Raw genomic sequence first — 24,650 nt, forward strand, 5'->3', positions numbered from 1 at the left:
CTGATAGACTGTTGTAAACAGATGACTGTTGTTGACTGGCAGTGTGTTGTAGACAGATGACTGCTGTTGACTGGCAATGTTGTAGACAGATGACTGCTGTAGACTGGCCGAGTGTTGTAGACAGATGACTGCTGTTGACTGGCTGAGTGTTGTAGACAGATGACTGCTGTTGACTGACAGACTGTTGTTGACAGATGACTGTTGTTGACTGGCAGTGTGTTGTAGACAGATGACTGCTGTTGACTGGCAATGTTGTAGACAGATGACTGCTGTTGACTGGCAGAGTGTTGTAGACAGATGACTGCTGTTGACTGGCAGTGTGTTGTAGACAGATGACTGCTGTTGACTGGCAGTGTTGTAGACAGATGACTGCTGTTGACTGGCAGAGTGTTGTAGACAGATGACTGCTGTTGACTGGCAATGTTGTAGACAGATGACTGCTGTTGACTGGCAATGTTGTAGACAGATGACTGCTGTTGACTGGCAGAGTGTTGTAGACAGATGACTGCTGTTGACTGGCCGAGTGTTGTAGACAGATGACTGCTGTTGACTGGCAGAGTGTTGTAGACAGATGACTGCTGTTGACTGGCAGTGTTGTAGACAGATGACTGCTGTTGACTGGCAGAGTGTTGTAGACAGATGACTGCTGTAGACTGGCCGAGTGTTGTAGACAGATGACTGCTGTTGACTAACAGACTGTTGTAAATAGATGACTGTTGTTGACTGGCAGTGTTGTAGACAGATGACTGCTGTTGACTGGCAATGTTGTAGACAGATGACTGCTGTTGACTGGCCGAGTGTTGTAGACAGATGACTGCTGTTGACTGGCTGAGTGTTGTAGACAGATGACTGCTGTTGACTGACAGACTGTTGTTGACAGATGACTGTTGTTGACTGGCAGTGTGTTGTAGACAGATGACTGCTGTTGACTGGCAATGTTGTAGACAGATGACTGCTGTTGACTGGCAATGTTGTAGACAGATGACTGCTGTTGACTGGCCGAGTGTTGTAGACAGATGACTGCTGTTGACTGGCAGTGTTGTAGACAGATGACTGCTGTTGACTGGCTGAGTGTTGTAGACAGATGACTGCTGTTGACTGACAGACTGTTGTTGACAGATGACTGTTGTTGACTGGCAGTGTGTTGTAGACAGATGACTGCTGTTGACTGGCAATGTTGTAGACAGATGACTGCTGTTGACTGGCAGAGTGTTGTAGACAGATGACTGCTGTTGACTGGCCGAGTGTTGTAGACAGATGACTGCTGTTGACTGGCAGTGTTGTAGACAGATGACTGCTGTTGACTGGCAATGTTGTAGACAGATGACTGCTGTTGACTGGCAATGTTGTAGACAGATGACTGCTGTTGACTGGCAATGTTGTAGACAGATGACTGCTGTTGACTGGCAGAGTGTTGTAGACAGATGACTGCTGTTGACTGGCCGAGTGTTGTAGACAGATGACTGCTGTTGACTGGCAGTGTTGTAGACAGATGACTGCTGTTGACTGGCAGAGTGTTGTAGACAGATGACTGCTGTTGACTGGCAGAGTGTTGTAGACAGATGACTGCTGTTGACTGGCAGTGTTGTAGACAGATGACTGCTGTTGACTGGCAGAGTGTTGTAGACAGATGACTGCTGTTGACTGGCAGTGTTGTAGACAGATGACTGCTGTTGACTGGCAGAGTGTTGTAGACAGATGACTGCTGTTGACTGGCAGAGTGTTGTAGACAGATGACTGCTGTTGACTGGCAGTGTTGTAGACAGATGACTGCTGTTGACTGGCAGAGTGTTGTAGACAGATGACTGCTGTTGACTGGCAGTGTTGTAGACAGATGACTGCTGTTGACTGGCAGAGTGTTGTAGACAGATGACTGCTGTTGACTGACAGACTGTTGTAGAGAAGTGACACAATTTCCCTAGTTAAAAGATGTTAATGTTAGCAGGCAATATTAACTAAATATGCAGGTTTAAAAATATATACTTGTGTATTGAGGCGTTGATGTTTATGGTTAGGTACACATTGGTGCAACGACAGTGCTTTTTTCGCAAATGCGCTTGTTAAATCACTCGTTTGGCGGGTGATATAATGATAAATGAACAGGCACCGCATCGATTATATGCAACCCAGGACAAGCTAGATAAACTAGTCATATTTTTTATTTATTTGACCTTTATTTAACTAGGCAAGTCAGTTAAGAACAAATTTTCATTTTCAATGACGGCCTAGGAACGGTGGGTTAACTGCCTTGTTCAGGGGCAGAACGACATATTTTTACCTTGTCAGCTGGGGGCCTTTTGAGGCTATCCTGCCGCCCCAATATCATCAACCATGTGTAGTTAACTAGTGATTATGTTAAGATAGTTTTTTTTTACAAGATACGTTTAATGCTCGCTAGCACCTTACCTTGGCTCCTTGCTGCACTCGCATAACAGGTAGTCAGCCTGCCACGCAGTCTCCTCGTGGAGTGCAATGTAATTGGCCATGATCGTGTCCAAAAATGTAGATTACCGATTGTTACGAAAACTAGAAATCGGCCCCAAATAATCGGCCATTCCGATTAATCGGTCGACCTCTAGTTATCACTCCTCCCTTGTACTTGATTGAGGAATTAAGGTCACTAATTAGTAAGGAACTGCCCTCACCTGGTTGTCTTGCTGTTCATTGGAAGGAAAAAACCTGCAGACACTAGTCCCTCCATGGAATGAGTTGACACCCCTTGTCAATGGGAACTCCCCTTGTTGCTGCTATGGGTGTATGTGTTAAAATAAGTATATTTTCTGGTAGTTAGTGGACCCTGCCACAGTATGGGGCCTCTCCCTCTGGGTCCTATAGCTCCTGTCACCAGGCCTGTCACTGTGTCACAGCCTGGACTGCAGCAGCCTGGGCTCTGTCCACTCTGTCCCTCTTCATTATGGAACAAGAAGAGTACCATCTTTCAAATTCCCATCTGGGACAGGGAATCCCCATTGTTCATCTCTCTGGGTCCCACCCTCTGTCACTGAGGACACAAAGGACATGTCATCATGGTGAAGAACACAGGAGGGGGGTTAGGAGTAACATGAGAGGAGGGTTTCTCTCTCTCTCTCTCTCTCTCTCTCTCTCTCTCTCTCTCTCTCTCTCTCTCTCTCTCTCTCTCCGAGTGGCTCTCCAGGGGTGCAACTGGTGGCTGACACAGTGGAGAACTTACCACAGCCTGAACATAACTCCAGCCGGGCCCCTGTGACCCTACTGTGGCCCTTGCTGACCCATGGGCTTGATGACAGGCTGGGCCCTTTGTCCAGGAGCGCTGTACCTAGGTGAGGGCAGGGGAGGGCAGGGGTAGACAGGGGCAGTAAACAAAGGTGGTGTGGAGGGTGGGAGAAGAGATGATGGACCCCAGGTCAGTGGACAGTGATGAACAGCTGAGTGATGAGTGCAGCTGTGGACCTGGAGACCTACATCTCTCTATCAATGAGACCTACATCTCTCTCTTCATCTCTCTATCAATGAGACCTACATCTCTCTATCAATGAGACCTACATCTCTCTCTTCTCTACATCTCTCTATCAACGGGACCTAAATCTCTCTATCTCCCACTGATCTGATGAGTATTGTGTAAGAGAGAATAAAGACCTCAACAATGCTGGTGAGAATAGCTAGATACACTAAGCAGCTACATGAAAATGAACATAACAGTTGTACTGCCGTACTAAAGACTGTGCCAAGTACAGACCTACAATAGATCAGTTTCAATGACCTTTGTCAAAGCAAAAGGACTAACAAATATATGCAAGTATTACATAACTAAATAGTTTGAGTAAAAATATAGTAGTCTATTTATTCATGGTAAACTAATTAGAAATGACAATGATGGTCATGTTGAACTGAAATAAGACGTGTGGAGAAAAGCATTGTGTAGTCAGGAAGTGTAATGGTTTGAGGTCATGCAGTTTTCCATTGGAAGATGAACTTCTGAGCCCCTGGAATACAGCAGCCCCTTGATTTATGCAGTCGAAGCTGTCCAACTGCTTCCCAGGTCAAAGGTCATCGGCTGCTGCCCACTCTCCTACTGTTCTGTCCACACACACAGCGCTCTGTGCATACCAACCGAGAGGACAGAGGCTGCCGTGTCAGCCAGAAACCCTCCTACTGAGTCATAAACACCTACTCTTACCCTCTCTCCTCCCCTCCAGAGGAAAGCTGGGGCTGCACTCTGTTGATCTTACACTCCACACCCGCCCCACACTCCTTTTACACAGAGCCTGGTAAGAGAACAGAGGAGAGGAATGAAAGGGAGGTAGTAAAGAGAGAGAGACACAGAATGAACCAAACAGAATGAACCAAACAGAATGAAAGAAAAGAAGAGAAAAGCCACAGAGAAGGGCCAGATGGGTACCTTCACAGTCCATTTATCAAACCCAATGTGCCTCCCCCTCTCCTCTACCTCCTCCTCCTCCTCCTCCCTTCCCCTCCCCGCCGCTCTCATGTCCTAAACCCCCATGTAATTCTGTAATCATTTTCATTATCATATAATGACCTTACAAAGCCTACAGCAGTTTGCACGGTCAGTACAAAATTCACAGCTGTTCCCTTCAGTGTTTGCTCGCCGGCTGTGTCAGTGCAGCCTTTTTATTGGTCCAGAGGCATGACTTTTGGCTCTGATAGGTCGGCACGGGGTCACCTCACTCAGGACGGTTTGAGGTGGCCGCAGGCACAGCACAGGTCACAACACCTGTCAATAAATTAGAACATACTACGACAAGAAGTCATGATTCATGTCCACACGACAACTAACAACAACCTTCCAGGTCTCTAAAGGGCTCCAGTATAGCAAAGCTTCCAGGCTCCCCAGATCTAGTCAATGTCAACCTAAAGGGCTCCAGTATAGCAAAGCTTCCAGGTCTCTGGCTCGAGGCTCCCCAGATCTAGTCAATGTCAACCTAAAGGGCTCCAGTATAGCAAAGCTTCCAGGTCTCTGGCTCGAGGCTCCCCAGATCTAGTCAATGTCAACCTAAAGGGCTCCAGTATAGCAAAGCTTCCAGGTCTCTGGCTCGAGGCTCCCCAGATCTAGTCAATGTCAACCTAAAGGGCTCCAGTAGTCAATGTCAACCTAGTATAGCAAAGCTTCAGAGGCTCGAGGCTCCCAGGTCTCTAAAGGGGCTAGCAAAGCTTCCAGGCTCGAGGCTCCCCAGATCTAGTCAATGTCAACCTAAAGGGCTCCAGTATAGCAAAGCTTCCAGGTCTCTGGCTCGCTTCCAGGCTCGAGGCCCCAGATCTAGTCAATGTCAACCTAAAGGGCTCCAGTATAGCAAAGCTTCCAGGTCTCTGGCTCGAGGCTCCCCAGATCTAGTCAATGTCAACCTAAAGGGCTCCAGTATAGCAAAGCTTCCAGGGGTCATACATTCTGGATGGCAAAGGATAAGTAAGTACCTAGTGTTTACCTTACCCTCATGATGTATTCTTTAACTGCCATGCTAGGGAACAGCCCCCTCACTCACTCACAGACCTAATACTGGCTGTTTGGAGGGCCACTCACAGGACATTTATCTTAGAGCATGGTAGACAGCATATATACAGTACCAGTCAAAAGTTTGGACAAACCGACTCATTCAAGGGTTTTTCTTTATTTTTACTATTTTCTACATTGTAGAATAATATTGAAGACATCAAAAAGATGAAATAACACATATGGAATAATGTAGTAAACAAAGAAAGTGTTAAACAAATCAAAATATATTTTAGATATTTAAAAGTAGCCACCCTTTGCTTGATGACAGCTTTGCACACTCTTGGCATTCTCATAACCAGCTTCATGAGGTTGTCACCTGGAATGTATTTCAATTAACAGGTGTGCCTTGTTAAAAGTTCATTTGTGGAATTTATTTCCTTCTTAATGCATTTGAGCCAATCAGTTGTGTTATCACAAGGTAGGGTTGGTATGCAGAAGAGCCCTATTTGGTAAAAGACCGAGTCCATATTATGGCAAGAACAGCTAAAAAAAACATCCAGTGCTATGATGAAACTGGCCCTCATGAGGACCGTCACAGGAATGGAAGACCCGGCGTCACCTCTGCTGCAGAGGATAAGTTCATTAGTTACCAGCCTCAGAAATCGGCAATTAACTGTACCTCAGATTGCAGCCCGAATAAATGCTTCACAGAGTTCAAATAACAGACATCAACATCAACTGTTCAGAGGAGACTGCGTGAATCAGGCCTTCATGGTCAGATTGCTGCATAGAAACCACCACGAAAGGACACCAATAATAAGAAGAGACTTGTTTGGGTCAAGAAACACAAGCAATGGACATTAGACCTGTGGAGATCTGTCCTTTGGTCTGATGAGTCTAAATTTGAGATTTTTGGTTCCAACCGCCGTGTCTTTGTGAGATGCAGAGTAGTTGAACGGATGATCTCTGCATGTGTGGTTCCCACCATGAAGTATGGAGGAGGAGGTGTGATGGTGCTTTGCTGGTGACACTGCCAATGATTTATTTAGAATTCAAGGCACACTTAACCAGCATAGCTACCAAGCATTCTGCAGTGATACGCCATCCCATCTGGTTCGCACTTAGTGAGTCTATTATTTGTTTTTCAACAGGACAATGACCCAAAACACACCTCCAGGATGTGTAAGGGCTATTTGACCAAGAAGGAAAGTGATGGTGCTGCATTAGATGACCTGGCCTCCACAATCATCCGACCTAAACCCAATTGAGATGGTTTGGGATGAGATGGACCGATGAAGTAAAAGCAGCCAAACAAGTGCTCAGCATATGTGGGAATTCAAGGCTGTTGGAAAAGCATTCTTCATGAAGCTGGTTGAGAGAATGCCAAGAGTGTGCAAATCTGTCATCAAGGCAAAGGGTGGCTACTTTGAAGGATCTCAAAAAACACTGCTTTTGTTACTACTAGTGTTACTTCATAGGTTTGATGTCTTCACTATTATATTACAATGTAGAAAATAGTAAAAATAAAGAAAAACCCTTGAATGAGTCGGTGTGTCCAGAACTTTTGACTGGTACTGTATATCAAAGCTTTCTCAATACGCAACCAACAGAAACCAAGTTACAGGACAAAAAGCGCATAAGAATAAGAAAGGCCTCATAACTTTATTGTTGCAGTGGGGATGAATGAATGGATGGATGGCCCTCACAGTGCTGGGGGAGCGAAGACATTCCTCACCCTGAGTACCCATAATTCACTGGTGAAGACCTGGAGGTCACGGGGAACATATATATGTATATTTAGAGAGAGATAGATATAGATATATAGATATATCTCTCTCTCTCTCATAATATATATATATATATATATATATATATATATATATATATATATATAGTGGTAAAAGTACCTGAGGGAATACTGGGCTGAGAGCTAGCAGGCACAGGTTTGCTGAGCGCTCTAGTGCTTTAACTGGTCGTGTTTAAGAAACAAAAGTCAGGGGAAAACTTCATCAATCAGCTTGCTGTGTTTATGTTCCTGTGCCTTTAGCTAGAGTAATCCATCATGTTGTTTTGTGTTTTGAAACCTTTAGCGAGCATTATTCTCTGAATGGTTTCCATGGAAACAAAAGAACAGCAGAACGCAGACAGTGGAGCCTGTTGAAGACTGAGTCTACTGAAACCTAATTAAACCTTCATAGAAATAGAAAAAATAAAAACAGTCAAATTAATCTACTGGTTCATTTTAAAAAGTACAATTTTGGTGAGTGGTTTTATGGAAATAAATGAATGTTTGAATCTGTCAGACTAAACTGAGCTGAACTTTGGTCTCTCTTTCTCTCGCAAATATATCAACATTCATATAGTTTATGTTTGATTAGGAACAATGAAACTACTTCAGAACAAAATCCTGCAGAGATTCCAAAGTGTAGCTATCTTTCATCACAAAGTGTTTCTTTTCCCTCCATATCTCAAATCATTATCAGAATCGTCTCTTAACATTGCGCGAGGCCATGTGTTTCGTTTTGTCTAAACGTCGTCTGTTGACGGCCACTTCACAGACGACCCCCAGCTTGCTTTTTGGGGAGATGCATTATCTGCGTGCAGAGAGATAGGGAGCAGTCGGAGTTCAAACACATTACGGCTGTGTGTGTGTCTGTGTCTGTGTGTGTCTGTGTGTGTCTGTGTGTCTGTGTGTCTGTCTGTCTGTCTGTCTGTCTGTCTGTCTGTCTGTCTGTCTGTCTGTCTGTCTGTCTGTGTGTGTGTGTGTGTGTGTGTGTGTGTGTGTGTGTGTGTGTGTGTGTGTGTGTGTATGGCGCTGTCCCCCCAATCTAATCACTCTATCCTGCTGATTAAATAAACTCCTGTCTGAACCGAAGACGGGGACCCTGCATTTCCTGTCCTGAGCCTTGTTATTGGTTTCCCTGCGATGTGTGAGGGCTGGGCTGTGTGTGTGTGTGTGTGTGCGGCTTGGCTAGAATAGACATTTGTGGGTTGGTAGTGCGGGTGTTGTAGTAGTGTTGAGGGGTGGGTGTAGTGACTAGTGGGATGGTTTCTAGCTTTCAGCACCTGCATTAGGAATGCAGTTCAGATGGCCAGCCCTCCCTCCTTTCCTCCTCCAGAGGCTGAGAGGCCGGGCTAGGCGTCAACGCAGGCCAACGAGGTGTGTGGAAACTGTCTGTTTACAAGAATCATCTGGTCAGGGCGTAGCTCGGGTCAACAAGAGGACCACATCAAAACAGAGGCGGGCCACAGGGTTATGGGGGTGACAGAGGATATGGATAGCCAGCAGAAGTGTGCTTAATGCCTTTTTGGAGAAAGAAACATTTCCCTGGTTGGCATGAATCTGAATCTGTAGTGTTTGGTCTGTGTGTTTGTCCCTGGTTGGTATTAATCTGTAGTGTGTAGTCTGTGTGTGTTCATTCCCTCCATGCTCTTTAGGTTCTTACCAGAGCTGGGACACACAGGGAGAGAGAGGCCCTTACAGCTGGGGCCCAGTGGCTAATTATGACCCCCCTCTACTGCTTTGGTGCCGTTGTCTCAGAAAGACACACACTAAGCTACACACACAGGCATACAACACACAGGAATGCACACACACATCATTGCGCACGCACATACACACACACAGGAACATACACACACTACACATTATACACACACATTACTACATATACATCCTTATAAACGAGGTGGTTTATGAAAGCTGATTGGCAGACAGTCATGGTATGTCAGACCATATATATGACAAAACCACCTCAGTGATTTATGGTATATGGCCAATATACCACGGCTAAGGGGCTGTATTCAGGCACTCCGCGTTGAGTCGTGCATAAGGACAGCCCTTAGCTGTAGTATATTGGCCATATAACACACCCCCTCTGGCCTTACTGCTTAATTATACCATGGCATTGTTGAATACTAATTTCTGATTGGCTTGAAGGGCATTCTAGAGCATACATTATTTCCAACGTTGCCAACTTTGTGACTTTTCAGACCCCTCCAGAGACTTTTATTGGTAAAATATTCTAGCTACTATTCACACTGGCGTGTCGTGGGACACACCTTCCACATCGTGCATTGTTTTCAATAGAACGCATAGGCCCTGGTTGATTATCCCTTACATAACATTCTCCCACACAAAACACATAATGTTTTGTGTGGGAGGGTGTTATGGGTGTATATGTAATAATATGTAGGGTGTGTGTGTCAACGTTCTAATAGGGGGTGCTTATATTTGTCCTGTTTCAGTGCAGGTACAAGCGGGTAACCTGTACGAGTGTGAGGTGTGAAATGTACATCCCAACTCCCCCTGAGACACCCTCGGAGAGCGGATGTGTGTGTGTGTGTGTGTGTGTGTGTGTGTGTGTGTGTGTGTGTGTGTGTCTTTCTGAGAAAAAGGCACCGAAACAGTAGAGGGGGGTTACCACTACCAGTGGAGAGAGAGGTGGAACAGCTAAAACAAACACATAATGTTTTGTGTGGGAGGGTGTTATGGGTGTATATGTCATAATATGTAGGGTGTTCTGGGCAGAGTGGGTGAAGAGGCGCTTTGGTTATGACATTTCACTTCCTTACGTTATAAAATACATCTTTCCTTACGTTATAAAATACATCTTAACAAGACAAATATTATTATTCATGTTCTGAATCGTTCAGTGGGTTGTTTCTCTAAAAGCTACATTTGCATGACATGACCCGGATTAAACGTAAGGCTTTGAAAAACGCTTGTTTTTGTGAGAAATCTTAGAAAGAGTACAGGAATTTCAAATTAATATGAAAAGCGTATACTAAAATAAGAAAATAATTCATGTCCTGTCTCAAAATCCTTTTCCATCTGACCTCTATACTGTTTTATGTCCTGTGGATTCAAGAAGAAAGTTCAACGGGAAAGAGAACCTGTCAAGTAGCCAGTAGCCTTAATTCATGGACAGAGTCCAGCCTGGCAGACGCCATGCAATGTTACAGATTTTTGACCACTTTTTTTCTCTGGCCTCCATTGACTTAGTCACACTAATTCTGGCCGTCCTACAAGGTTCTGACAGAGAGATGAGGCTTGGACCATTGGTTTTCCGTTAGAGGATGATCTACACAATTCATTATTTAACCCACTGGGCAAAAGATGCATTTTTGTGTGTGTGCGCGCACGCACAGATATGTGTGTGCATTCCTGTGTATGCATGCCTGTGTGTGTGGCTGAGTGTGTCTTTCTGAGACATGGGCACCAAAGCAGTAGAGACGACGGGAGGGGGGGTGGGGGGTGTTACCACTACCAGAGTGGAGAGAGAGATGGAACAGCTAAAATAAACATATTATGTTTTGTGTGGGAGGGTGTTATGGGTGTATACGTAATAATATGTGTGTATAATATGTATCGTGTGTGTATTCCTGTGTGTGTGTGTGTGTGTGTGTGTGTGTGTGTGTGTGTGTGTGTGTGTGTGTGTGTGTGTGTGTGTGTGTGTGTGTGTGTGTGTGTGTGTGTGTGTGTGTGTGTGTGTGTGTGTGTGTGTGTGTGTGTGTGTGTGTGTGTGTCACCCTGAAAGACACTTGTCACCCTGATAGCTGCTAGGTCCAAGGACCCCTCACTACAAACAACCTCCAACACCCAGTCAGATCTGCAGACTATCTGAGGAATTCACTTCACATCACCTACATTCCTACTCAAATTTCAACAATACTGATTCCTTTAAGGTTTTCTTTCACACAATTGAAAGTGTAACAGGGTGTGATTCTTGAACATGTGCCATCCAGACACGTGTGCTTGTTTTCACATTTCAACATTGTTGTGTGTGAGTTTCTGTTTACTGCTGTTGTTGTTTACTGTTGTTGGTGGTTATCTGCTTACCTGTCTCTCCAGGTCTGTCTGTGCTGCTGTCTGTCTGTCAGGGCAGTTAGCAGGGTCTCTGCCATCTCTCTCCTGCCCTCCTCCGGTTGTCCCTCTTCCTCTACCGCTGCCAGTAAGAGTTGTGTCTAAAAGATAGGAAGTAAACAGGAAATTATGTATTAAAATGACATGGTTCCATATCTCAGACTAACCAGGCCTAATTTGGCGCAGGCAGAGTTTGAGCTGTTCTGAACACTTCCTGACTCGCCTGTTCGAGGTACAGACTTCCTGGACATGTCATTTGATGCGTCTATTTGTCCTGGATACACCTATAGCAGCCTCTTGCGTCGTTGAAACAACATTCAGAAACCAGTTGTTATCACGAAAACGTCTCTAAAGTCCGAACAGTTTGAGCTACGACTATTATGACCCCATCATGGCATCAAAGCATACTCTTACGAAGACCGACATGCATCTAAAACCCAGTGAATAGTGTCTATTATGCAGGGAATAGAGTCTATAATGCAGGGAATAGAGTCTATAATGCAGGGAATAGAGTCTATAATGCAGGGAGTAGAGTCTATAATGCAGGGTATAGAGTATATAATGCAGGGTATAGAGTCTATAATGCAGGGTATAGAGTCTATAATGCAGGGTATAGAGTCTATAATGCAGGGAATAGAGTCTATAATGCAGGGAATAGAGTCTATAATGCAGGGTATAGAGTCTATAATGCAGGGTATAGAGTCTATAATGCAGGGTATAGAGTCTATAATGCAGGGAGTAGAGTCTATAATGCAGGGTATAGAGTCTATAATGCAGGGTATAGAGTCTATAAGGGTATAGAGTCTATAATGCAGGGTATAGAGTCTATAATGCAGGAGTAGAGTCTATAATGCAGTAGAGTATATAATGCAGGGTATAGAGTCTATAATGCAGGGTATAGGGCAGGTATAGAGTCTATAATGCAGGGAGTAGAGTCTATAATGCAGGGTATAGAGTATATAATGCAGGGTATAGAGTCTATAATGCAGGGTATAGAGTCTATAATAGAGTCTATAATGCAGGGAGTAGAGTCTATAATGCAGGGTATAGAGTATATAATGCAGGGTATAGAGTCTATAATGCAGGGTATAGAGTCTATAATGCAGGGAGTAGAGTATATAATGCAGGGTATAGAGTCTATAATGCAGGGTATAGAGTCTATAATGCAGGGTATAGAGTCTATAATGCAGGGAGTAGAGTATATAATGCAGGGTATAGAGTCTATAATGCAGGGTATAGAGTCTATAATGCAGGGAGTAGAGTCTATAATGCAGGGTATAGAGTATATAATGCAGGGTATAGAGTCTATAATGCAGGGAGTAGAGTCTATAATGCAGGGAGTAGAGTATATAATGCAGGGTATAGAGTATATAATGCAGGGTATAGAGTCTATAATGCAGGGATAGAGTCTATAATGCAGGGTAATAGAGTCTATAATGCAGGGTATAGAGTCTATAATGGGGTATAGAGTCTATAGCAGTATAGAGTCTATAATGCAGTAGAGTCTATAATGCAGGGTATAGAGTCTATAATGCAGGGTATAGAGTCTATAATGCAGGGAGTAGAGTCTATAATGCAGGGAGTAGAGTATATAATGCAGGGTATAGAGTCTATAATGCAGGGTATAGAGTCTATAATGCAGGGAGTAGAGTCTATAATGCAGGGTATAGAGTATATAATGCAGGGTATAGAGTCTATAATGCAGGGAGTAGAGTCTATAATGCAGGGTATAGAGTATATAATGCAGGGTATAGAGTCTATAATGCAGGGTATAGAGTCTATAATGCAGGGATAGAGTCTATAATGCAGGGTATAGAGTATATAATGCAGGGTATAGAGTCTATAATGCAGGGAGTAGAGTCTATAATGCAGGGTATAGAGTCTATAATGCAGGGAGTAGAGTCTATAATGCAGGGAGTAGAGTCTATAATGCAGGGTATAGAGTCTATAATGCAGGGTATAGAGTCTATAATGCAATAGAGCTATAAGGAGTAGAGTCTATAATCTATAATGCAGGGTATAGAGTATATAATGTCTATAAGGGAGTAGAGTCTATAATGCAGGGTATAGAGTATATAATGCAGGGTATAGAGTCTATAATGCAGGGATAGAGTCTATAATGCAGGGTATAGAGTCTATAATGCAGGGAGTAGAGTCTATAATGCAGGGGTAGAGTATATATGCAGGGTCTATAATGCAGGGTATAGAGTCTATAATGCAGGGAGTAGAGTCTATAATGCAGGGTATAGAGTATATAATGCAGGGTATAGAGTCTATAATGCAGGGAGTAGAGTCTATAATGCAGGGTATAGAGTCTATAATGCAGGGTATAGAGTCTATAATGCAGGGAGTAGAGTCTATAATGCAGGGTATAGAGTATATAATGCAGGGTATAGAGTCTATAATGCAGGGTATAGAGTCTATAATGCAGGGAGTAGAGTCTATAATGCAGGGTATAGAGTCTATAATGCAGGGTATAGAGTCTATAATGCAGGGTATAGAGTCTATAATGCAGGGAATAGAGTCTATAATGCAGGGTATAGAGTCTATAATGCAGGGTATAGAGTCTATAATGCAGGGTATAGAGTATATAATGCAGGGTATAGAGTCTATAATGCAGGGTATAGAGTCTATAATGCAGGGAGTAGAGTATATAATGCAGGGTATAGAGTCTATAATGCAGGGTATAGAGTATATAATGCAGGGTATAGAGTCTATAATGCAGGGAGTAGAGTATATAATGCAGGGTATAGAGTCTATAATGCAGGGTATAGAGTCTATAATGCAGGGAGTAGAGTCTATAATGCAGGGTATAGAGTCTATAATGCAGGGTATAGAGTCTATAATGCATAGAGTCTATAATGCAGTAGAGAGGTAGAGTCTATAATGCAGGGAGTAGAGTATATAATGCAGGGTATAGAGTCTATAATGAGTAGAGTCTATAATGCAGGGTATAGAGTCTATAATGCAGGGTATAGAGTCTATAATGCAGGGAGTAGAGTCTATAATGCAGGGAGTCTATAGAGTATAGAGTATAATGCAGGGTATAGAGTCTATAATGCAGGGATAGAGTCTATAATGCAATGCAGGGTATAGAGTCTATAATGCAGGGATAGAGTCTATAATGCAGGGTAGAGTCTATAATGCAGGGTATAGAGTCTATAATGCAGGGAGTAGAGTCTATAATGCAGGGTATAGAGTCTATAATGCAGGGTATAGAGTCTATAATGCAATAGAGTATATAATGCAGGGTATAGAGTCTATAATGCAGGGGAGTCTATAGAGTATATAATGCAGGGGGTATAGAGTCTATAATGCAGGGTATAGAGTCTATAATGCAGGGTATAGAGTATATAATGCAGGGTATAGTCTATAAGTCTATAATGCAGGGGATAGAGTCTATAATGCAGGGTATAGAGTATATAATGCAGGGTATAGAGTCTATAATGCAGGGTATAGAGTCTATAATGCAGGGTATAGAGTCTATAATGCAGTATAGAGTATATAATGCAGGGTATAGAGTCTATAATGCAGGGTAGAGTCTATAATGCAGGGGTATAGAGTCTATAATGCAGGGTATAGAGTATATAATGCAGGGTATAGAGTCTATAATGCAGGGTATAGAGTCTATAATGCAGGAGTAGAGTCTATAATAGGGTATAGAGTATATAATGCAGGTCTATAATAGAGTCTATAATGCAGGGATAGAGTCTATAATGCAGGGTATAGTCTATAATGCAGGGAGTAGAGTCTATAATGCAGGGTATAGAGTCTATAATGCAGGGTATAGAGTCTATAATGCAGGAGTCTATAATAGAGTCTATAATGCAGGGTATAGAGTCTATAATGCAGGGTATAGAGTCTATAATGCAGGGTATAGAGTCTATAATGCAGGGTATAGAGTCTATAATGCAGGGAGTAGAGTCTATAATGCAGGGTATAGAGTCTATAATGCAGGGATAGAGTCTATAATGCAGGGTATAGAGTATATAATGCAGTATAGAGTCTATAATGCAGGGAGTAGAGTCTATAATGCAGGAGTAGAGTATATAATGCAGGGTATAGAGTCTATAATGCAGGGAGTAGAGTCTATAATGCAGGGTATAGAGTATATAATGCAGGGTATAGAGTATATAATAGAGTCTATAATGCAGGGAGTAGAGTCTATAATGCAGGGAGTAGAGTCTATAATAGGGTATAGAGTCTATAAGGGTATAGAGTCTATAATGCAGGGTATAGAGTATATAATGCAGGGTATAGAGTCTATAATGCAGGGTATAGAGTCTATAATGCAGGGTATAGAGTCTATAATGCAGGGTATAGAGTCTATAATGCAGGGTATAGAGTCTATAATGCAGGGTATAGAGTCTATAATGCAGGGAGTAGAGTCTATAATGCAGGGAGTAGAGTCTATAATGCAGGGAGTAGAGTCTATAATGCAGGGAGTAGAGTCTATAATGCAGGGAGTAGAGTCTATAATGCAGGGAGTAGAGTCTATAATGCAGGGAGTAGAGTCTATAATGCTGCAATAGACTCATCGTTTATGTCATAAATTCCAAATTTAATACAGTTGTCACAGACTATTTAAATATTAATTTCCTGTACTTACATTATACCTAAACGCCTTTTCATCAGGTTTTTGTTTGGCAGACCTCACTTGTGTAGTGACATTATTAAATGATATTTTTGGTATCAAACTGTTTTTTTATTCTGGTTGTCCCGAAAAAATAAAAAGTGAAGCACTTCAATGTTAGGGTTCGCCAAGCAGATACATGAAAAGAGTGACAAAACTGGACTGATACGCTGATTGGGTTTGGGACTGATTAAATAAAATTCTGTTTCTGGTAATAGCCACTGTGACACAATTCTGACCAAGATTGAACCTTGAACTCATCCTTGACCACAGGCCAAACTCTATTCCTAGCTCACAACTCCAACCCTAACCTTGCCATAGCCTTATCACAAAACACCAGCAAAATGTTCTCCAAAAAGGACCTAGAGATAATCCAGACTGAATATGAAGGCAGTTTCACATCAGAGGATGGCAAATTACCCAAAATATTAGAGAGTGAGTCAATTAATCACGTATACCACTGGTGTGTAATGTGTGAGTATCCCCTGTTGAACATGAATTACAGGGCGGCTTAGAGTGTGACGTGGTGCATCAACGTTAATCTGGAACATACTGGTAACCTCTCCTCTCTGTTCCTCTCCTCTGTTTTCTCCCCTCCTCTGCTGTCTTCTCCTCTCCTCCTCTTCTCTAAGCTGCTTCAGAGGAAGTCAAATGAAAAGGGATCTGGCATACCAAATTAAATGCAGTTCTGTCAGTGCCGCTCAAATCCCTCTTTCCCTTCCGTCTTTTTCTCTCTTAATTTCTCTCCCTCTGTCCCTCCATCTGTTTCTCTTTCCATCTCTCTCTCCCACCCTTGCTCTCTCTCCCCTCCATCTCTTTCTCCCTCTGTTTCTCTCCATCCTCTCTCTCCATCTCTTTCTCCCTCTGTTTCTCTCCCTCCATCTCTCCCCTCAGAGGGAGGTGTGATGGATCTGTTACTCTGACTGACTCTGACTGCTTGTTAAGAGCAGTCTCTTCCTGTCACATCCACCAGTCACACACTTTCATTTCCTCCTATTACACAGCTACCTCTTTCCATCTCCTCTACATTCTTCCCCTCCTCTCTTTCAAAACCCGCAATGCAAGGGAGACTCTTTTCCCAGCCTTTTTAATCAGTTTCTGACAATCCACCTGTCTGTCTTCATTCGTGTGAGGACAGGTTTGATTGTGGGTTCTTGAGAAGGGAGCGGAGCAGGATTCAGAGATGTTCAAATCACCCTCACTTCCCTCTACACCGATGGGACAGGTGTCAAAACATTTGATGACACGGGCAGCGAGCCGAGGACATGTGACCGATTGCACCTGAGGAAAATGAGACGTCAGATAAATCAGCTGACCAGAGGAGAGCATGGTGGCTGGCTATAGGTTTGGTCCCTATGGAAACTGTACTGTAGCCGTCACCTTGCATCAAGCACTAATCTTCATATGATTGACAGCTTGAGAAACTATGAGAAAGTGCATTCCGTGTGTATCAACGTCTCTGAAATGAGTTCTCACCATCTCTATGGATTGCTTTCCTTTACAGTACTCCTAAATCGTATTTGTCTGCTGTGTGATTCAGCACTGCTGAGTAAAACTGAACCATAACTGAACTGAAACCTATTTAACCTGCTTTAAACCCACTAAATGCTGACTCAGTATGTGTGTCTCTTCACCCTGGAGGTGTGAGGGGTCAGGGGTTCAGAGGAGAGGGGAAGAGCCCCTCTGTCCCAGCATGGATGATGACAGAAGCCACCAAAGAAGCAGGAGAAGACCCACAACAGGATCCTCACACTGATGGCAGGCCTGAACTCACGTTCACCTCTCCTCTTAATTCTTAGTAAACACACTGGCAACAGGCTCCCGAGAGGGGCGTATGTGTGTGCGTGTGTGGGTGGGTGCGTGTGCGTGCGTGCGTGCGTGCGTGTGTGTGTGTCTATGTGTGTTTGTTGTGCTGTGTTCAGGAGGGTCTGACTGACCGGTGATGAGTGACCCCTTCAGGTTTAGCCCCAGGCTGATCCCCAGGCTGATCCCCAGGCCCTTCGGAGACTACTGCTTGTTTACTACACTGAGCCAGAGCAAGTCCGTACCATGCCCCAGACCCACACCTACCCAGCCCCACACCGGCCTGCCCTACACCCCAAGCCCACACCTACCCAGCCCAGCCTGCACTACTCTCACAGCCCACACCTACCCATCCCAGCCTGCCCTACTCCCACAGCCAACAACTACCCAGCCTGCCCTACACCCATAGCCCACACCTGCCCTACTCCCACAGCCCACACCTACCCAGGCCAGCATACCCTATACCTACAGCACACACCTACCCAGGCCAGCCTGCCCTACACCCACAGCCCACACCTACCCAGCCATCTCTACACCCACAGCCAACACCTTTATCCTCTCAGCCTCATCTGTTAGCACCGGGTGGCCCTCTCCTCCCCCTCTGTTTACATCCAGATGACAGCACCCGTCCTCAGCTTCCTGATGCTGACCAGAGATGTCCCCGTGACCCGGGGTTGGGACCAAGGGGGAGAGAAAGGGCAGAGGGGAACCTATAGCTGCCACACCCAGATCCAGCTCTATACTCTTGTCCACCAGCTCCAGCATTGTGCATTTTATCTAAAGAAAGGCCTCCAGATTTCCTAGCTTAGGTAAACGAATGCAAACATAGACTGAGAACAACTTCTAAAGATCAAACTCCAGGGCAGCCCGGCAAGAGACCTGAGGTGGCAGAACTGAGTGCTCGGGTTGGGGTGTAGGGTTTGAGCATAGCCTGAAGGTAGGGATGGGCAGTTCCTCTTGCTGTTCCGTAGGCAAGTACCATGGTCTTGTAGTGGATGTGAGCTTCAACTGGAAGCCAGTGGAGTGTGCGAAGGAGCGTGGTGACATGAGAGAACTTGGGAAGGTTGAAAACCAGGCAGGCTGCAGCATTCTGGATAAGTTGCAGGGGTTTGATGGTACAAGCAGGGAGCCCAGCCAACAGCGAGTTGCAGTAGTCCAGACGGTACAGGACAAGACCCTGGATTAGGACCTGCGTGAGGAAAGGTTGTACTTTACGGATGTTGTAGAGCATGAACCTGCAGGAGCGAGCCACTGCTTTCATGTTTGCAGAGAACGACAGGGTGTTGTCTAGGGTAACGCCAAGATTCTTTCCACTCTGGGAGGGTGACACTGTGGAGTTGTCAACTGTGATGGAGAGGTCTTTAAGTGGGCAGGCCGTCGACGGGAGGAAGAGCAGCTCAGTCTTGTCGAGGTTGAGCTTGAGGTGGTGGGCCGTCATCCAAGTTGAGATATCTGCCAGAGATGAGTGTCGCCACCTGGGTGTCAGAAGGGGGAAAAGTGAAAAGTAGTTGAGTGTCATCCGCATAGCAATGATAGGAGAGACCATGTGAGGATATGACGGAGCAGAGTGACATGGTGTATAGAGAGAAGAGGGCCTAGAACCGAGCCTTGGGGGACACCAGTAGTGAGAGTACGTGGTGCAGACACAGATCCTCTCCATGTCACCTGGTGACACGCACAACTAACAAACAACTATCTAACATCTGATCTCAAATACCACCATTTGTGTTTCCATATAAAACGACTGGGAACAAAATAAAAGTGAGGGTAGACGGGGCTGTGTTATTATGGTGCTATGCTTCACTACCAGTCCAAAGGTGACTGGTTTGGTCACAGTGTAACTTATAGAAAGTATATTACTAGAGGAAGGAAGTGATAGGAAAATAAGCTCCAGAGTGGTTCACATACCATAAATACTGCAGTGCATTCAGACTGACCCTAGAGTATCGTTCAAATTGTTAACACCCCATGTAAAGTCTTATTGCCTGACTTCAGATAAGCAATTGCAGGCATGTTGGATTATATCTGGCTCTTCTTCCTCTTTTGGACCAGGCTATGACTTACACTCATCTCTCCACACTGCAGTTAAAAGTTACCCACAGATCTAAAATCAGATTAACCTACCCTCAATTCTAACCTTATCCATTGTGGAGTAAAGACATATCTGACCCTTTATCAGTGGTTAGAGATAGGGCAGCATATACCTTACTGCTCTGCACACCTCTGTCTGTCTGAATCCCTGGCACAGCCACATTTACCAGTCCCAGCAATGTACAGGCCTCCTCGTCAGACTCTCTGTGCCAACTACAGGCTGCCCATAATGGAGGCCTAGCCCGGTCCAGTAATCCATCCTTCTGTTTACGACTGCTGGGGCCTCTCTTACACAACCAGCTACATGGAGGAGCTCATGTCACGCTGACCAAGACGGCCAACCTCAAACATCCACACAGATATCTGAACCAGCCAGAGTCTTAACCCTGCTCTCTCTCACTCCTTCTCCATGTCTTTCTATCTGTCCCTCTGTCTCACTCTCTCTGTGTGTCCCTCTCTCTGTGTCTCTTTCTAGCTCTCTTCATCCAGCCCTACTCTAACTCACTCCATCTCCCCTTTTGGTCTGACACTATCACTCTAGCTCAGGGTAGATTTCAGGCCTATTCTCCAAATCATCTGACACTTTGTGGCTGCTCCAGTTGCTCCTGCTCCGACATCTTATTTCATAGGCCCAGGGAGTGGGGTTTGGCAAGCTGCTAATACATGAAACCAATATGACTTCCACAACTGGTCGGTGGAAAAAGGCATCAGGCACCTTGCTTCGGGTAATTGATAGCTTCTGCTGGGTGATATGGACAACCAGGGAACTGTGAACATGCTGTGTGCGTGTGCGTGTGTGTGTGTGTGTCTCTCGCTCTGGCTTCTCAGGTTACGTTGCTCTGGGGGTAACAGTCACACGGCTGGAAACATTATATTAGCCCAGGAAATAAGCCCGAGCCACTTTCACTTTCCTGTGACATCACACAACCAGTAATAAAAGTGCTGCTCTTACCTATTCCTGCATATCATGACATTACAGTTGCCCCATATAGAGACCTGGCTGAAATTTGATTTGCCAAATTTCCATGAGGACTGGTGGGAAGATAGCTAAAGCTTCTGCATGGGGACTGACTGGGATGGTTGGGGTGAATTAGTGTCATGTGTTGACTTGGTCTCATCACTGTGCAGGCTAAGTCCACTTTGAAGGCCCCTGACTGTTGACATCACTAAAGCTGAGCAGGCATTGGAGTGAACAGACTGAGAGGTGGGGGGCTGGAAAAACACTAGGCCTCTCACAGAGAAGGGGTGTGTGTGTGTGTGTGTGTGTGTGTGTGTGTGTGTGTGTGTGTGTGTGTGTGTGTGTGTGTGTGTGTACTTGTGATCTCCGTGGTAATTGAAAGGCTGCCCTTTCCACCAGATTAACCCCCCAAGGGTCATGGGTGCCATCAATTATGTCACCCCCAAACTGGCCTTCCCGATACACACCGAATTATATGAAGTGTAAAACATTAGAAAAATGTGTCTGAAACATCAGAGAAGCACATTTGAGCAGACAAGGGGGGGTGTGGGGTTGTAAAGAGACACCATAGAAGGAGTAGGCCTCAACAAGTGAGTGTGTTTGAAGGCATTGTCATGCACTAGCAAGGGCAGGGTGTCTATGTACGGCAGAGCTCCAGTCCATCTTTAAGGGCAGAATGCAGGGAGAACGGACGGACATATGCTTTGCACAGGGCCAAATGAGGCAGAACCCAATTGGCTTTTGTGGTTGTTTCTTTTGGTGGGAAAGAAAAAGCAAATCTGTTTGAGGGTCGCAATCCAACAGACCAATTCAGCCCCACAAACATCACACAAAACCCTACTCGCACGGCTCTCACCGTCGCACAGGTCAGCATGACCAGCAGTTGAATTGAATGGTTAAACCACATACCCCCATCTAAATGAGCTCTGCAGATGGTTACCACACACACACACGCACACAGATTTGCCTCCACATCAGGGGACTGGTAAGGACATACACATTCTACACAGACTACTACCCGAGCCTTCCTGACTAGACTAAATGAATCACTGTCCCCCATAAGAAAGCATCTGGGGTATAAGGACTAACTTAGGACAAAAAAGATGGAGCTTGACAGAGATGGAAGACACATGGCACTTGCTCACATGAGCATGTTACTAGACTGTTCCCTCCCTCCACCTAAAGGTAGCTCAGTTGGTAGAGCATGGCGCTTGTAACGCCAGGGTAGTGGGTTCGATCCCGGGATCACCCATACGTAGAATGTATGCACACATGACTGTAAGTCGCTTTGGATAAAAGCGTCTGCTAAATGGCATATATTATTATTATATTATTATTATATTATTATTATATTATTATATTATATATTAGATAGCAGATTCGGATCAGCACCTCTCTCTTGCCAATAAAATATTTTTGCTGACTGGGGGAAAGCCAGGATCTCTCCCAGAAAGGTACAATGTTACACACACTCCAATGCTCCACACCTCATTTCCTAAAAAATGCTAAACCAATAATGGGGATTTCCATCATTCTCCTGCAGCATCACTAGCACAGGAGAAGGTGGTTTAGCATGTCTATAGGGACAGAACTGGGACATTTATAGGAGGTAAGCTCTGATTGACTAGAGTTAACATTAGAGTAGGGCTGAAAATGCTGCGATTTAACTGTTCCATTGAAAGAACACAGGCCTCAGACCCATCAGGTCAACCCCAGCTCTAGCTAGAGAGGTATGTGACTGTATGAACAGAAAGGCCTGAGGTCCATCACTGCTCTAGCTAGAGAGGTATGTGACTGTATGAACAGAAAGGCCTGAGGTCCATCACTGCTCTAGCTAGAGAGGTATGTGACTGTATGAACAGAAAGGTCTGAGGTCCATCACTGCTCTGTCTAGAGAGGTATGTGACTGTATGAACAGAAAGGTCTGAGGTCCATCACTGCTCTGTCTAGAGAGGTATGTGACTGTATGAACAGAAAGGTCTGAGGTCCATCACTGCTCTGGCTAGAGAGGTATGTGACTGTATGAACAGAAAGGTCTGAGGTCCATCACTGCTCTGGCTAGAGAGGTATGTGACTGTATGAACAGAAAGGCCTGAGGTCCATCACTGCTCTGTCTAGAGAGGTATGTGACTGTATGAACAGAAAGGTCTGAGGTCCATCACTGCTCTGGCTAGAGAGGTATGTGAATGTATGAACAGAAAGGTCTGAGGTCCATCACTGCTCTGTCTAGAGAGGTATGTGACTGTATGAACAGAAAGGCCTGAGGTCCATCACTGTATGAACAGGAAGGCCTGAGGTCCATCACTGCTCTGGCTAGAAAGGTATGTGACTGTATGAACAGGAAGGCCTGAGGTCCATCACTGCTCTGGCTAGAAGGTATGTGACTGTATGAACAGGAAGGCCTGAGGTCCATCACTGCTCTGGCTAGAGAGATATGTGACTGTATGAACAGAAAGGCCTGAGGTCCATCACTTCTCTGGCTAGAAAGGTATGTGACTGTATGAACAGAAAGGCTTGAGGTCCATCACTTGTCTAGCTATAAAGGTATTTGACTGTATGAACAGGAAGGCCTGAGGTCCATCACTGCTCTGGCTAGAGAGGTATGTGACTGTATGAACAGGAAGGCCTGAGGTCCATCACTGCTCTGTCTAGAGAGATATGTGACTGTATGAACAGAAAGGCCTGAGGTCCATCACTGCTCTGGCTAGAGAGGTATGTGACTGTATGAACAGAAAGGCCTGAGGTCCATCACTTCTCTGGCTAGAAAGGTATGTGACTGTATGAACAGGAAGGCCTGAGGTCCATCACTGCTCTGGCTAGAGAGGTATGTGACTGTATGAACAGAAAGGTCTGAGGTCCATCACTGCTCTGGCTAGAGGTATGTGACTGTATGAATGTGACATGTATGATGTGACTGTATGAACAGAAAGGCCTGAGGTCCATCACTGCTCTGGCTAGAGAGGTATGTGACTGTATGAACAGGAAGGCCTGAGGTCCATCACTGCTCTGGCTAGAGAGGTATGTGACTGTATGAACAGAAAGGCCTGAGGTTCATCACTTCTCTGGCTAGAGAGATATGTGACTGTATGAACAGAAAGGCCTGAGGTAAGGCTACATTACTGTGTGAAAGACCTGTCAGATCCCACTCATGTCTTTATCCTGGGAGTGAAGCTGGCAGGTCTGCTAAGTCTGTTAGAGAGAGAGGAATACATAGTGGACTAGTATGAGTTCCCTAGGGGTGCAGTCCCATTGTAAAGGCTGTAGTAGAGTACTGTCAGGGCTAATACAGACAGCTCCTCTATAAGGTCCCCAGGCTCTGACAGACATGAGGCTAACTGACCCGTATGAACCCCTGTCTCCTGTACTGGGTGGTCTAGAACAAGACAACCCCCATTTACATTCATGAGTAATATGAGTTAGAAAATGGAAAGGATACTATCTGTTTTTAGACTTGTGAATTTATCCCACTACACACACACCCCTGCTCATTTTATTGTGTGTGCTTCTGCTCCCCACCCAGGGAGCCCGGCAGGCTGATGGGAGCTGAGTGGGTAAACAGTGTTTATAAGGCAGTTAGCCAGCAGAGAGAGGATGCAGCCCTCCAGGCAGCTCTTACCCAAATAAAACAGACATTTATTACACCGTACATGACCCTCTCATTACACATAAATAGGAATTAATGAGAGCTATATCTGGCGCTCCCCACGGAGGGAGGCGGGCCCCTCTAAAGGACTACCGTTAATTACACTGTCCTACATCTCACCCACTTAACACCGCCCACTAGCGTGAGCTATCTGGAGGGGGGAGACCCCCCACCACCTGCAGAGATCTGATTGCCCCTGTGAGCTTTAGCAAGATGGTATGACCC

At 44.9% G+C, this 24,650-nt stretch overlaps 2 protein-coding genes across 2 annotated transcripts in view; both read right to left on the bottom strand.

The window, feature by feature from the left end:
• LOC127920715 (uncharacterized) overlaps positions 1-3,165 on the bottom strand; it is a 3,447-nt gene extending 282 nt beyond the window's left edge. The window contains exons 1-2 of the mRNA XM_052504753.1: positions 2,646-3,165; positions 1-1,891 (exon numbers count right to left, since the gene is read on the bottom strand). The exon at positions 1-1,891 is cut by the window's left edge and continues 282 nt beyond it. Of these exons, the coding sequence (XP_052360713.1) occupies positions 1-1,891; positions 2,646-2,701 (1,947 nt within the window). The 5' untranslated portion in view covers positions 2,702-3,165. The remainder of the gene's footprint in view (positions 1,892-2,645) is intronic.
• LOC127920714 (alpha-ketoglutarate-dependent dioxygenase FTO-like) overlaps positions 1-24,650 on the bottom strand; it is a 151,945-nt gene that overhangs the window by 109,332 nt on the left and 17,963 nt on the right. Inside the window, exon 5 of the mRNA XM_052504752.1 lies at positions 11,274-11,398. Coding sequence (XP_052360712.1) covers positions 11,274-11,398 — 125 coding nt within the window. The remainder of the gene's footprint in view (positions 1-11,273; positions 11,399-24,650) is intronic.

The sequence above is a fragment of the Oncorhynchus keta genome, unplaced genomic scaffold (assembly GCF_023373465.1).
Source record: "Oncorhynchus keta strain PuntledgeMale-10-30-2019 unplaced genomic scaffold, Oket_V2 Un_contig_2035_pilon_pilon, whole genome shotgun sequence".
Lineage (NCBI taxonomy): Eukaryota > Metazoa > Chordata > Actinopteri > Salmoniformes > Salmonidae > Oncorhynchus > Oncorhynchus keta.